The sequence below is a fragment of the Rousettus aegyptiacus genome, unplaced genomic scaffold (genome assembly GCF_014176215.1).
Source record: "Rousettus aegyptiacus isolate mRouAeg1 unplaced genomic scaffold, mRouAeg1.p scaffold_m13_p_3, whole genome shotgun sequence".
NCBI lineage: Eukaryota > Metazoa > Chordata > Mammalia > Chiroptera > Pteropodidae > Rousettus > Rousettus aegyptiacus.
In genome coordinates this window covers 44,574,321-44,588,804 of record NW_023416306.1, presented here as the reverse complement: position 1 = coordinate 44,588,804, position 14,484 = coordinate 44,574,321, and the positions used below count along the sequence as shown (strand labels likewise).

General features: G+C 34.2%; 1 protein-coding gene across 2 annotated transcripts in view; it reads left to right on the top strand.

Annotated features, from left to right (window-relative positions):
- The window catches only part of MAMDC2 (MAM domain containing 2), a 120,756-nt gene that overhangs the window by 96,850 nt on the left and 9,422 nt on the right, over positions 1 to 14,484 (top strand). The window contains exons 10-11 of one of the 2 annotated variants that reach the window (XR_001595703.2): positions 2,708 to 2,801; positions 4,490 to 4,638. Coding sequence is in view for 1 of the 2 variants with exons in the window: in XM_016135523.2 (XP_015991009.2) it covers positions 2,708 to 2,801; positions 4,490 to 4,642 (247 nt within the window). In the remaining variant the exon portion in view is untranslated. Of the gene's footprint in view, positions 1 to 2,707; positions 2,802 to 4,489; positions 4,643 to 14,484 lie in introns of both variants that reach the window. The other variant, XM_016135523.2, reaches the window with a different exon arrangement.

The window sequence follows — 14,484 nt, the reverse complement described above, 5'->3', positions numbered from 1 at the left end:
AACAAGAGGATAACCCTCAAATATTTAGACTTTGGCCAATTCCATCCTTGTCACATTCTTTACTGGACCCAGGGACAGAGTTCTTAACAGACCAAGATGTTTGCCTTTCCCTTTGTCCTGTGTCAACCAGGCCCCATCATCAGCTTACTCTGTCACCAGCTACCCTAAAGTAACCTCTCTACTTCAATTAGCCCTTACAATGTAAGATGGTGTAACAAGCATAGGAGCCTACGTTATCAGCATTATGAATAGCAGGGTGGAAAATCCCATGTGTTAGATCAAACAAACTGATCTTTGTTTGATTCTTTTGTGTGCTGGAATGCTGATAGTCACCTGCCAAATAGATTTTAGGTCTGAGGCCAACAGTTTGAATCTAGTCTGTAGCTGACTGACTGTGGACTTTTTATCAGACAGACAACATGTGGTCTGGCTAGTACTCTGAGATAGGAACAACTTAGTAGCTAACAGTTTCTAGAACATCTTTAACATTTCGCATAACCCACTGTGGCAGTTCACAGATTGTTTGGAATGTCCAAAAGGAGCCAGGAAGTTCTATCCAATGAAACTTTCTGCACCGAGAAAATGGTATGTATTGGCTGTGTCCATTCCAGTTGGCCACAGCTCTATGTGGCTACTGAGCACTTGAAATGAGACTAGTGTGACTGAAGAAATGAATATTTAATTTTAAGTTAAATAGCCACATATCCTAGTAGCTATCATAATAAACAATGCCAATCTAGAAAAACAAATTCATTATCCTACATATTAATTATAGATATCCTGATTCCTTTTTCTTTTTTTAAAAAAATTATAAATATAACAAAATTATAGACTGTATAGAAAACAAAGAGAAATTCTCTTTAATACCCCTAATTTCATGAGCCTAACATAATTGTTATAAGTTTGGCAAAGTTTCAATGTTTTTTAAAATATACTTTTAGGTGAAATAGATATAATTTTATCTCATTTTATTTATTACAACCAGCTTTTTTTTTTTACTTAACATTATGAGAGGAATATCTTTCTACATTACTAAATAATATTTACATGCTATCAGAGCTAATGACTGCCTATTTCTTACATTGTGGTGACACAGTTTATTTCCTCTATTTTTGGAGTTGTTTCATTTGTTTAGTGTTATGGTCATTAGAAAATAATGCTGTAATAAACATGAAAGCATGTTAATGTTTCTTCTCTTTAGAATACATTTACACTCCAAATGTCTGAGTCTTATTCAGGTAATGATTTACATGGTGAATCATTTCACTGCCACATATATAATAATAAATAAAAATTGCTAATAAAATATTAGCCTGCGTTCAGGGCTGATGGCGCAGACCTTTGCTTTGCCAGTTCCCAGTCATAAATTCTTCAAGCAGAATATTTTACATGGTCAGATAATTTCTAGAATCTAGAATCTCTAAAGATGAGAAAATTAACAGAGGTGAAAAGAAACAACACATTTTGTTCCTTGTAAATTTATATAGTTATACATTGTTATATAAACTATCCTTTTTATAATTTCAAGCAATGTGAATATAATCCAATATGAATATTATACATTTTACAATTAATAATTATGCTGAATATCTTGGCTTAAGACATTTATATTTGCATACTGGTAAACTGTCACATGATTCTAAAATTCCTTTTTAAATAAATTCTATATTCTGATGGCTCTGATCATCAAAGAAGAAAGGGATCCTAGTAATAACACAAATTGAAGATATAATGTATTGAGTATTAGAACCCCAAAAATGAAATGTTTTCATTATTTATAATTTGGTTTTAGTTTTTGTTACATATTCCTTTGTCTTTAGTTAATATTTGTACTTGAGAGATCGAACATAATCAGAATGACTTTGTCCTAATTAAACAGGTTATACACATGAAGCAGCTTTGTAAACCACAAAGTACAGTGAAAATCTAATATGTTTTAAAGTGCTCTTTGCTCATTTTATATATGAAAAGTAGACTTTAAAATTGCCTAATGGATAGAAGTCCAAGACTTTTCTCTCTCTCTTACACATGAATTTAATAATTTATGGTATGAGTTTGTTTTTCCTTCACATACAACAGTAAAAAAAATGGTCTGATAAAATAACTGTGTTTGGGACTTTTATTAGTGATACCATCTCAAGGACATAGTTTCTTTTTCTTTTTCTTTCTTTTTTTTTTTTTTTATTGAAATGGGACAGAAGTCCCCAGATGGTAAATCACTGGGACTTTGTTCATAATATGAATGAAGCACAGTGCCGGAAAATCATTTCCAAAAAATCAATAGTGTTTGTACTGGAAATGTTTGTAAAAATGCTTGGAATACCATCAGCTCTTTGCATCATGCACTTTGGGGGTTATCTGGAGAAAATATTTAAAACGTGATGGGTTTTCCTTTGCTACCCAGTTAACCCCTTTCTTTCTTTCTTTCTTCTCTCGATTCTTTAAAGAACACAAACTAATTCACCATTGGTATACACAATATATCATTATAAGCTTAACTCTGCTTTAAAAATAAAAGCTGTAATTCCAAGGTCATATATAAATGGTTAATCATTACTGATGCCACTGTAATCTGTTGTTCACATGGACAATGAAGAGGTGTCCATCATTTGTTTATATACATCTATTGTGCTAAGTAAATCCCAAGTTGTAAGAGCTTCCCATATTCAGTTAACAGAACTCATAGTTTTATTTTTCTGAATTGCAGGTGGTTTTCATGAGCCTGTGCAAAAGTTTTTGGGACTGTGGACTTGTAGCCCTGGATGACATTACAATGGAATTGGGAAGCTGCTGGTCTCCAGGTAAGATGGCCATCCTTTCATCTCTGTTTCCCTGGCCCATACATGACATTTACCATTTCTATAAGAACATACTATACACTTTTAACCTGTGCTACCCTTTGGTTTTCTTGCCAGAGGTGCCTTTCTACAAAGCTGTGTAGTAGACCTTGTAATTTAGAAATAACTCAAATTCGATGTGTGATTTTGTACATAGAACTTGACCCCTATGTCCTAATCTGTAAGAGAGGTAGTAATACCTACCTGAATATTGAGGATAATACATATAAATTTCCTAGCATAGCAACTAGCACAAAATAGTGCTTTTAAAACAAATACATCTTATTATAATTACTATTGCTATTTTTGTTGTTATCTTACATAAATGCAGATTTTAAAGCAATATTGATGAAAATGTTATTACACAGATAATTTACTAAACATATAATTTTAAAATGATAATAAAATAAATAATTTCTAAGTGAATTAAATGACAATGGGACTGTGGGCCAAGCATTAATGATAGTGATAAAATAAAAATGGTGGCTATGATGTGTTGGACATTACATGTAATGAGAAAATGATGAATACATCATCACAGATCATTGCTCTGTATCTACTAATTACCATGGGGTATCCATTTCTTTAACAAACATGCAAATTGTGGTAGCAATCTGCCACTAGAGAATGATATCCATGTTTGTTTAATTAAAAGACAATTTGTTTTTAGTCCCTTATTTCTAAGTTACTGCGAGGACAAAATAAAGAACAAGATAAAAATCTCTACACTCAAGGTGTAGAAAAAGGAATGAAACTTCATTAGCTTGTACTGTATGTAAAATAAAATGAAGCAAAATAATTATCATGCAAGATATAAAATACAGCCTATTTATTAGGGAAATTTGCTCAGAATCTGGATGTAGGGAGGTACAACTAAGTTCAACCAAAGGAGAAGTCCGCAGTAAGTTGGGAGGTGGCACCATTCTAATAATAATAATTATTAAAGTTATTGAAGATAGCATCCACAGACATAAAATGTGGTTTTGGAAATAGAAAATACAGCTCCACATAGCATAACACCAACCAAGTTTTAATATTTATTAGCTTATATCTTTTGAGAATTTCATAACACTTTAATGTTCTAAATACTTTGCATACATCATCGCACTTAATCCTCACAACCCCATGAGGTGGATATCATTAATATCCCCACATTATAGATAAAAATGCCAATGCATAGAAAAAATGAGTAATCTGCTCCATACAAATTAAGCTATGCCTCCAGATGCACATTTAGTTCTCTCTCATTTTTCCCCTCCTGCAGAGGATTTGTTCTGAGGACTCTTTTCACTTTTCCTGGATTTCTGAAGAAAGCTCCTGCATTATGAATTTTATTATTTCCCATATTTCCACAAAGGCAGTAACTGCCAATTTTTAGAGCTTTGTGAGCTCATTCACATAAATAAATTCACAAGTTAACGTTTCTTTCTCAAAGTATCCCAATGCTTTTAGATCTAGATTTCAGGCTGTTTCCTGCCCCTATGGCAGGACCCATGGCGGAGTCCAGAGTTTGGCGTCAGTGGGCTGTCATTTGGGGGGGCTGCCTCTCCATACGCATGGCATACGGCCAGACGACATTCATACATGCAGAGTGGGCTGTCAGTGAGCCATGGAAAGTGCCTCAGTAATGCAACACCTGCTTTTCCTTGCAGAGAAACTTTCACCTACCCCTGGAGAGTGTAATTTCGAACAAGATGAATGTGCGTTTACGCAGGAGAAAAGAAACCGGAGCAGCTGGCACAGGAGAAGGGGAGAAACTCCCACCTCCTACACAGGGCCAAAGGGAGATCACACTACTGGGGTAGGTGAGTTACGCCACATGGTGCTGTTTCCTAAGCCTGAAATAGCATTCTAGGGGGAGTTCCTGCATTTTGAAATGTGCAAGTTTATGTCTTATGTCTAGAATGTACTACACATGTGATTCTATACACATGGGATAGATAATTCAATATGTGCATTTAAATTCCATTTACTATGATGCTTATGCATCTTGCTGTAAAGAGGATTTAAAAGGGCTTACAAAGATATGAACACAAAGATGATTTAATTAAAAAAAGAGAGTGACAAGAGTAAAAAAGAAAAAAGTGGTGATCTAAACTGGAGCGAAGGCTAAGGCCTAGCAGAAAAAATGTACTTGCAGAAAAAGGAGGAGACTTGCATGTTAGACTCCATACTTTCTAGCAGCTGGAAAAGGATGCAAAACTCATCGGTTCATATCTTTAATGATTTCAATTCTTTGCAATTTGTTGAGATGCTTTATCACCCCGCATACATGCAGTGTATTAGAAAATAATGTATATTTTGTTGCTGTTGTTGCACGTAGTAGTCTATATATATGTATATTGAATTGAGTTTGTAATCGTGTTCATTTTTTCTATATTTTTACTGATTTTTTATCTGTTCAGTTGAGAGGTATGTTAGTTTTCCATTATGTTTGTGAATTTGTTTGTTTCCCCTTTTAGTTCCATTAATTCTTGCCCATATATACTATTTTGGACCTAGCTTATTAGGCATATACACATTTATAATCATGTTACCTTCCTGATGAATAAGCCATTTTATCATTAGAAAATGTCCACCTTTATCTCTAGTAATGTTTCTTATTTGAAAGTTTGTTTTGCCTGATATTAGTATCACTTCACCAGCTCTAGGTTTATTAGTGTTTATGTTTCTCCATCCTTTAATTTTCTGTATACATTTTATTTTAGTGTGGCTCTTGTATGTGGCAATAGTTGAGTTTTATATTTTAGCCAGCCCCACAATTTTGTCTCTTAATTGTAGTGTTTGAATCATTATTATTTAATTACAGATATATTTAGATTTATATTTACCTCCTTATTATTCTATTTCTCCCTCTATTCTCATGTTTATTTTTTACATTATTTTACTAAACTTATTCTTTTAATGGTTACTATACTCTTTGTCTTGCATTTTATTTCTATATATTTTTTAAACCCCAGAAAATGACTGGATCGGTATTCTTTTATATTTATTCACTTTTTCGCCCCTTCCTTTGGTCTTCATTACATTCTGTATTTCCGTGTTTCTCCCCTGAATTATTTTTTTTTGTAGGAAATGCTTTTCTTTTGCCAGAAGTATTCAGTATCTAGTTCTTTTATTTTTTATTTTGTTCTAATGTTGGTTTTAGTGCTTTTTTTTTTCTTTTTTTTTTTGGTGGTGCAAATCTGCTGGTGACAAATTCTCTCAGGTTTTGTTTGTTTGGGAATGTCTCTATTTTCCCTCTACATTTGAAGGGTATTTTTGCTGAGAATAGAATTCTAACTTGATCATTAATTTTTTAAATTAATTTTTTAATGATGTCATTTAGTTGTCTTTTGGCTTCCATCATTTATTTTGAGTCAGTTGTCAGTAATATAGTTGTTGCTTTGAAAATATACTTTTATTCTCTGGATGCTTTTAATATATTCTCCTTATGATTGATCTTGAGCATTTTAGAATGAGGTGCATGTGTATTGTCTCCTTTATAGTTATTTGGTTTGGGGTTCATTAAGCTTCATTAATCTTCAGGTTGAGGTCTTTTATCAGTTTCAAAAACCTTTGACCTTTATCTTGTCAAATATTGCTTCTGCCCCAATCTATCTCCTCTCTTCTTGAGATTCCAATTACACATACATTAAAAGTTAGCACCTTGTATTATATATTCTTTATGCTCTTTTATAAATATTTCTAATCCTTTTGCTCTCCATTTTTCAGTTTGTATACTTTCTATTGACCTACTTTTTTAAATTTGGAAATCTTTTTTTTTAGTTGTATTCATTATACAATTAAACTCATTGATTTATTTTTTTAATATTGGCAATTGTACTTTTCAGTCCTAGAATTTCCATTTGTTTTTTAAATATTAGTCTTATTAACATAGAATGCATGTATTATATAATCACTCTTTTAAAGTATTCAATTGAGTGGTGTTTAGTATATTCACAAAGTTGTGCAGCCATCATCATTATCTAATTCCAGAACGTTTTTATCACCTCAAAAAGGAACCCTATACCCCTTAGCAGTCACTCCCATTTTCTCTTCCGACTCTTGCCCCGCCATCCCCCATCTCTAGATAATTACTAAACTACCTTGTCTCTATGGATTTGACTGTTCTGGACCTTTAATATAAATGGTATCCATGAGTTTGTTTCTGTTTCATTTGTTCGTTTTGTTTTTTAGATTCTAAATGTAAGTGAAATTATATGGCATCTGCATTTCTCTGTCTTCCTTCACATAGCACAATACCCTCCAGGTCCATCCATGTTGTTGCAAATGGAAAGATACCATTCCTTTTTTGTGGCTGAGTAATAGCCCATTGTGTATATATACTACCTCTTCTTTATCCATTCACCCATTAATGGACACCCAGGTTGCCTTTATAGCTTGGCTATTGTAAATAATGTCGCAATTAACATACTTTAAAGTAGTGTTTTGGGTTTCTTCAGATAAATTTCCAGAAGTTGGATTACCAGGTCTTTCTTTGTCTCTTGTTATAGCCTTTATATAAATTCTATTTTGTCTGGTATAAGTATTGCTACCCCAGCTTTTTTTTTCTTTTTTCCCATTCCATTTTCATGAAATATCTTTTTCCATCTCTTTTCTTTCTTTCAGTCTGTCTGTGTCTTTCAGTCTAAAGTCTTTTGTAGGCAGCATAAGAGTCTTTTGTTCTTATCTATTCAGCCACCTTGTGTCTTTTGACTTGAGCATTTAATCATTTACATTTAAAGTAATTGTTGACAGATATATAGTTATTGCCTTTTTATTATTCATATTTTTGATCTTTTTTTTTTCTTCTTAAAGAAGTCTTTTTAACATTTCCTGTAATACTGGTTTGGTGGTGATGAACTCCTTTAGCTTTTTCTTCTCCAGGAACAATCTATTTTAAAATAGCCAACTTCAGTAGAACAGGTTACTTCAGTCCAGTCAGAACTGAGCTAACTTGCTGGTTTGACCCCTTGTTCTCCCCTTCACCTATGGTGTGTTCTCTAAGAATTTACCCTGAGGTTTTATTAGGAGCCCTCCTCTTTAGTATGTCCTCCACTTCAATTTTTGTCTCTTTACCTAATGAGATTGCTGAAAACTGTACTTTATTTTGCATTTGGCTTCTTGGCCCTTGCCCTCTACAGCTTAAGATTTTGGCACATGCCTCAAGGGAAGATTGCCAAGAGATGGGGTCATTCCTCTGTGCCTCTATTTTCTCACAAAACCTGGCTCTCAAGCCCTGACTGCGTTGGTAGCCCTGAACATGTTATTGCTATTGTGAGATCTATTGGTTTCTCTCTTGTTAGTTGCTCTCTGCTAAGCTTCTAAACTGAATGGGAAAATGCCCCAAGGCAAAAAGCCAGGTTGAGGAATGGACCTTCCTCTTTTCCTGGGAGCTTTGCCCCTCCAGTGCTTGCCGCTTCAGAGCTCTCAAATATTTTCAAAACAAGTGTTTTCTGAAAAAAACATATATTTACCCATTTTTTTCCTAATTTTTCTCAGCAGAAATATAGGTATGCTACAAATTACTCAACATAGCCAGAAGGGAATGTCTCTGGTACTTCATTTTTTTTTTTTAGCATTGTTTATTTAAATATATAATTATATACAGTACTTAAAATCTGAAGATATTTGCTCTTCTGTACTACAACCAACCAATCATATTGTATAGATCTTTGTGCCTCTGGTATTATTTTGTTGCTATTTCTGGCTATTCTACTCAAGGTCTTGCTGTATCAGAGATTGTGTTATTATATTGTGTTCTAGTCTTTGTCAAGGAGTAGTAAGAGGAGAGTATTAAAATTTACATTTATACTGCCTATGGCTAATAAGTGCCAAAGAGACTGTAATTTTCTCCTTTTTTTCCCCTTTATGACTCTCAATCTTGAGTAATAAATATCGGGAACAACTATCATAATAATAAAGTACTGCAAATGTCTTTTTTAGTTAATTATCATGGAAATCACTTGACAACCTCCTCATTTAAAAAAACAAAAGATTTATATAGTAAATGTAATGTTGCATAGATGAATGTCACTGCAATTTCTCCTTGACAGAGGATGTAGTCTAAAATAATAAGAAAATTTTAATTGACTCAACAAATTACTAAAATTTCAAATATTTATAGGGTGCAGGAGGTAGACAGGATCTTATAAATCAGCCAAGTCACTGACACGTTTTACATATTAAACAATGAAACTCATTCAAGGGAGTTTTAAGTAGTCTCTGCTTGGATCCTGGGGTAGCAACAGCAGACCTGTGTGTGATTAGATGTGCAATTTAAACAATAATGAAATTACATCCAAAAAAAATATGTATCATCTGCTTTGCTGATCTATTGCTATTTTTGCATTTAGTTCTAAATGATCTTTTCTATGTCTTTTTTTTTTTTTTTTTTCAAATAATAGGCAGTGAAGTAATGGCAGGATGAAAAACAGCAGAACTTCCTATCTTATACATTGGTATAGTAATAGGTTCAAACTCTGGACCAGAAACATAGTATTTTTCTCATTGACAACTGAAAGGTATTTGTTTGGTACTGGTGATAGAGTCCTTTGGGAATGTAATGCATTCTGGGACTTTTTGAGGCTATACCTGTACTTGTATATTGCATTCTACCTTTTCACTTCCCATTCTTAAAACCTGTCAGTTTATGCTTGGTAAACACACACGAGAAGAAAATAGAAAGAGGAGAGGCATACAAAACTGTTTTACAGACAACTACATCAGATGGCCAGCAAACATAGGCCCATTTCATGAAAAGAGAAGTTCAGAAAAGCCACCATCATATAGATATGACAGTTTATTGAGTGTCTATCAGAATAACACTTCGTCATATGTAGCAATTCCAAGGGTGCTATGGTTCCCGACTGACTAACAGGAGATGCAATAAACCTTTCCAAATTCTATGGTGTAGCATAGTGTAGTCTAGTGGAGAGACCAATGCATGAAGAGTGAGCTGACTCTGCCACTTGCTGCCTGTATAACCTGGAGCATGGTCAAATAACTTCTCTGAACCTTGGTTTTCTCCTATGTAAAATAAAAATAACATTGGATGTCCTACTAATCTCTTAAGGTTGCAATGATTAACTGAGATTATATTTATGAAAAGGCTTGATACGATATAAGCTCCACTCAAATGAATAGCATTACTATTTTTACAATTAGTAAATCTTTTATAAAATCCAATGCTCATCTCTGGGATGAACTTTCTTGGACTCATCATTGTTCTGTGTCATTTGGCTTTTTATAAATAGAGAATCATGGCCAAAGACTACAAACAAAATGACTTAGTAGAAACCAGATGGTTTTGTAGACCTTAAACCAATGTTTTCCAAACTACCACTGAATAACTCAAGTTGCAGATGGATAAATATATATATTTTAATTTGATAGTAGTATCTATGTAAAAGAAACATATAGCCAATATATCAAAACCATTATTTCATAGATTTACAGCTTGTTTTCTGTTTTCATGCTAATAAACTTCTTAGTTGACTAAATGTATTTAAGTAATAAAAATGGAATCTATTTAAAGAAAAATATTAACTGAATGATAGTGCAGATAGCATGTAGATAAACAAAAATAATATCATGAAGATAATATTTGTATGACTAAAGTTTGGGAAACATTTCCAATGTTTATGTCGGTCACCTAGCAAAAAAAGTTACTCTAGTAGAACAACAATAAAGAAAAAAAAATATAGCCACATGATTTGGCTTCTTATTTAATAAAATAATAAGCATTTGTGACAGATTTTGACTTCATTGAGATGGAATAGACGTCACAGAATTTGTCTTTCCATATTCTATCACTATCTACTTGATTAGCGCTATCCTGGCAGAACCAGTAAGTTTCCTGACACAGATGCTATTTCTTTATAAGATAATAAAGATGAGTCTTAACAAACTGCCCAAGGATTTAGTGGCTATTGCAATTTTATTAACATTTACTTGATGCTACACCATCAGAATTCTTTGTAAAGAATTGTTTTAGTTGCCTTGAAGTTTACAGAAATTTTGTGGCCAAAAGATAGTGAAATAAATAAATTTACTGGTAACTATCTAGTTTAGTGAGGAAATACTTTCCACTATAACATTTCCCAGCTCACTGAGTCTACCCGTGAATAGATTAGAAGTCACCCAGCCTTCCCTCTCCTTTCCTGCAACTACATCCTAGAAAAGCAAGAATTTATCCTTTTCTTAACAATATCCAGAGAAAGAGATACCATCAGTTTCTTTTGTGATACCATTTAGTGCTTCAATACATCTTCTATATTTTTGGCAATTAAATTACCTTTCAACCTGCTACTAAGTAAAGGCAGAAGTCTTATTTATTTCTAAGAACACTCCCTTCTTGTGTAATATAAATACTAATGATATATTAAAATACCAAATGACATTTATTTATAAAATTGTGCTGTCAGACAAAAGAAAATCAAACTATATATTTAACATGATAGTTATGTAGCTGAAACTTAATAGCAGTCTAATTCAAGTCTTTGTCTTTTAACAATTTTGGTAGTTGATTGCAGATATGTAACAATACTACTCAATTAGTCTCTAATTATCTGAGGAATTAGTTCCAGATTACTAAAATCTCCAATGTCCTTCAATCTTTCAACAATTTATCTCTCTAGTTTCTGATATTGTCAGATCCTACTCACAGAGAGAAGGCTTCCATGATAAGCTTTTTAAAAACTTGTGATAAAGTGTACACAATATAAAATTCACCATTTTAATCATTTTTAAAAGTACAGTAATTCAGTGGCATTAAATACATTCATGTCATCGTGCAAGCATCACCGCTATACTACATCTATAGAACTTTTCATTTCTCAAACTGAAACTTTCTACCCATCAAACAGTAACTCCTTGTTTATGACAAGCTTTAAAAGTCATTTAAAAGATATGGTAAAAAGCAATTTTAGAGACACATTTAGCTGTTGTTCTTCCCAAAGTATTGATGTCTTTTTTCCCCTGATTGTTAGGAATCCCCTTTCAGCTTAATGAGTGCAGCTAGTTGTTCACCCCACATGGCCTCACTCAGGCCACCCGGGCTCCTTCCTGGCCTTGGTGAAAGGGGGCTGCGAGACTGGAGAAACAGCTGCTTCACTGTTCCAAATTATGAATATGGTGTGTGTCTCAATACATCACGGTTGCTATATGAAAAACAGATGGGACCCTGATCTCCCAGTAGACCCATCAGAACCCCTATCTTGAATGTTAAACAATGACCCACAGAGAGAAAGTGATTTGTTTTCTCCACTTAATAATCCCTTCCACGGACTGGAATTCCTCACGTGCAGGAACATGTGAGCCAGTCTGAGGTTTCAACGCTGGGGCTCCCTGGTTTCCATCCAGAGCTTTCGTGTGCTGAGACAGACAGCATTTGGAGTAGTAATGTGGCAAAGCTTGTCAACACATGGAGCTTTTCTCTGCTTTCCAAACACATGTGAGGCAGACTGGCTCTCCATGAAGCTCTGATTTTTTATCTGTCTGGGGAAAGGGAATGTCACATGCCAGTCAAGAAGAAAAACATATTTGGAATCAAAATGAATAGTTGGTTTATGTATCAGAGAGACAAATTCTGATCAGTTGACAAATATGTTATAATTATTTATAAGTATAGACATTGGTCTAGATTGGTCTAAATCAGTATTGCTTTATGGAATATACGTACATGCTTAAAGTGGAAACTGTATCCTGAAGGATTTTTGGAAAGGCCAGCAGTGAGTGCCCTGGAAATGCACTGTCTTACTTAACATTTCCCTGCATGTTTTCCCTCTCTCCCAGAATAGCACAAGGACACAGATCAAACAGCTTAGGAGATTCCTTTCATATTTCACTAAACACAAAGGTCTCTGGAACTGCTAACCTCAGGTAATGGCTTCAGCCTGATACCTGAGGCCCAGAGGTGCATGAGGTGAAAGCATCACTGGAGTAATGCTTCACCCATTTGAGGCTAAGTGATCAGTGCATTCACTGTATTCATTAAAGAAAGAATTCAATTGGGTAGTTCTAGAGGTGAATTCTGGCTGGGACTCATTGTTTATTCCCTGGGATGTGCACTATCATCACTAGATGAAAGACGACATTTCTTGTGTCATCTCTCACTCACGATGGATCCATTGCCTACTTTCCATTCCAAAAAGACTTTATGGTTCAGGGCTCCAGTGATTTCTACTTTCTAGTTTCCCAGTGACAGCACCTTTCAAAGGAATCTTTCCTTCCCCTCCCCTAACCGAGAGTTTCATCTTTAGTGAAGGTCCTTTACTTAGGATTCAGGTGGACCTTTTGAGAGCCCAAAGCCAAGTACGAAAGTTATTTTTTTTAATTCTCTTCTTATTTCCTTAATTATTTTTTCGAGGAAATGTTTTTTAGTTTTAACACATTAAGATAGAGATTCAGTCCACTGTGCCACACTAACTTATGTATGGGCTAGAATGGGATACCTTTGTACATAGTTAAATGATAAACCATGGTCATTTTCATGCTTTAACCTTATTTTTCCATGGAATTAAATTAAATACACCTTTCTATTAGGATTATGCATATCTGTATTTGTTTACATCCAACCTAGCTTAAGTTAGAAAATGTTAAAAGAAAGAACGATAAAAGTTTCCTTTATTGCTGAAAATGCAAAAACCCCAGGGTAGCAATTTTCTTGCAAATGAAAGAATGAAGGTAATGAAATAAAATAATTATCTTATGTGTGATTGGTTAAAAAAAAATACCTCAGGTGGTATGGAACTAGTTTGAGAACAATTGTTTAATATAAGTTTAATTTTATCAAAATTTGGATTTGTTTTTTTTTGCCTTGGATCATCCTAGTCAACTGCATGTTTCATTGCAAGACCTTCACACAACTCGAGCGACCTTAATAGAGCAATGTGCACAGGAAATGGTCAAACTTGCTTGTGGCTCAGAGGTGTGGAAGAAAATGCATTCCTTTTTCCATTCGGCAAATGTATTTTGAGCATCTGGTATGTTCCAGGTACCGTTCTAGAACCTGGGGGCATAGTAGTGAAGTAAACCAGGAAATATCTCTGCCTTTGTATATTCTAGAAGAGGGAGACAGATAAACATGAAAAATAAGAAAATTATATAGTGTGTTAAAAGGCAATTCAATGCTATAGAAAATAATAAATTAGGGTGTAGGTAATGAGGAATGCCAGAGGAAGAGGATTGCAGTTTGAAACAGGGTAGTCAGAATAGGCTCAATAGAAAAGGTAGTAGATGAGGTAAGACTTAGAGGTGAGCGAGTGAGACCTGAGATTGTATGGGGAATAGTTATTCCAAGCAGAGGGATTAGCACATTGCAAAGGCCCTGAGGTGGTAGTATACCTCTGATTTCAGGTCAGTGTGGCCACATAACACCGAGTAAGTAAGGCAAAGGTAGAAGGAGAGGAAGTCAGTAGGCAGCAGAGAGATAAGAAAATGGGCAGGAGGTTGTTAGGGTCCTAAAGGCAATTGTCAGGGGCCTTCAGCTTTTACTCTGAGTGAAATGCTGAGCCAATGGAACATTTTAAACAGAGAAGTGTAAGATTTAACTTTCATTTTAGATGGTTCACTCTGGATACTATGTTGTTATTAGATTGTAGAGAACAGGAGAAGAAGCAGGTAAAGTAGTTGGGAAGTGTTGTATTCATCCAAGTGAGAAATT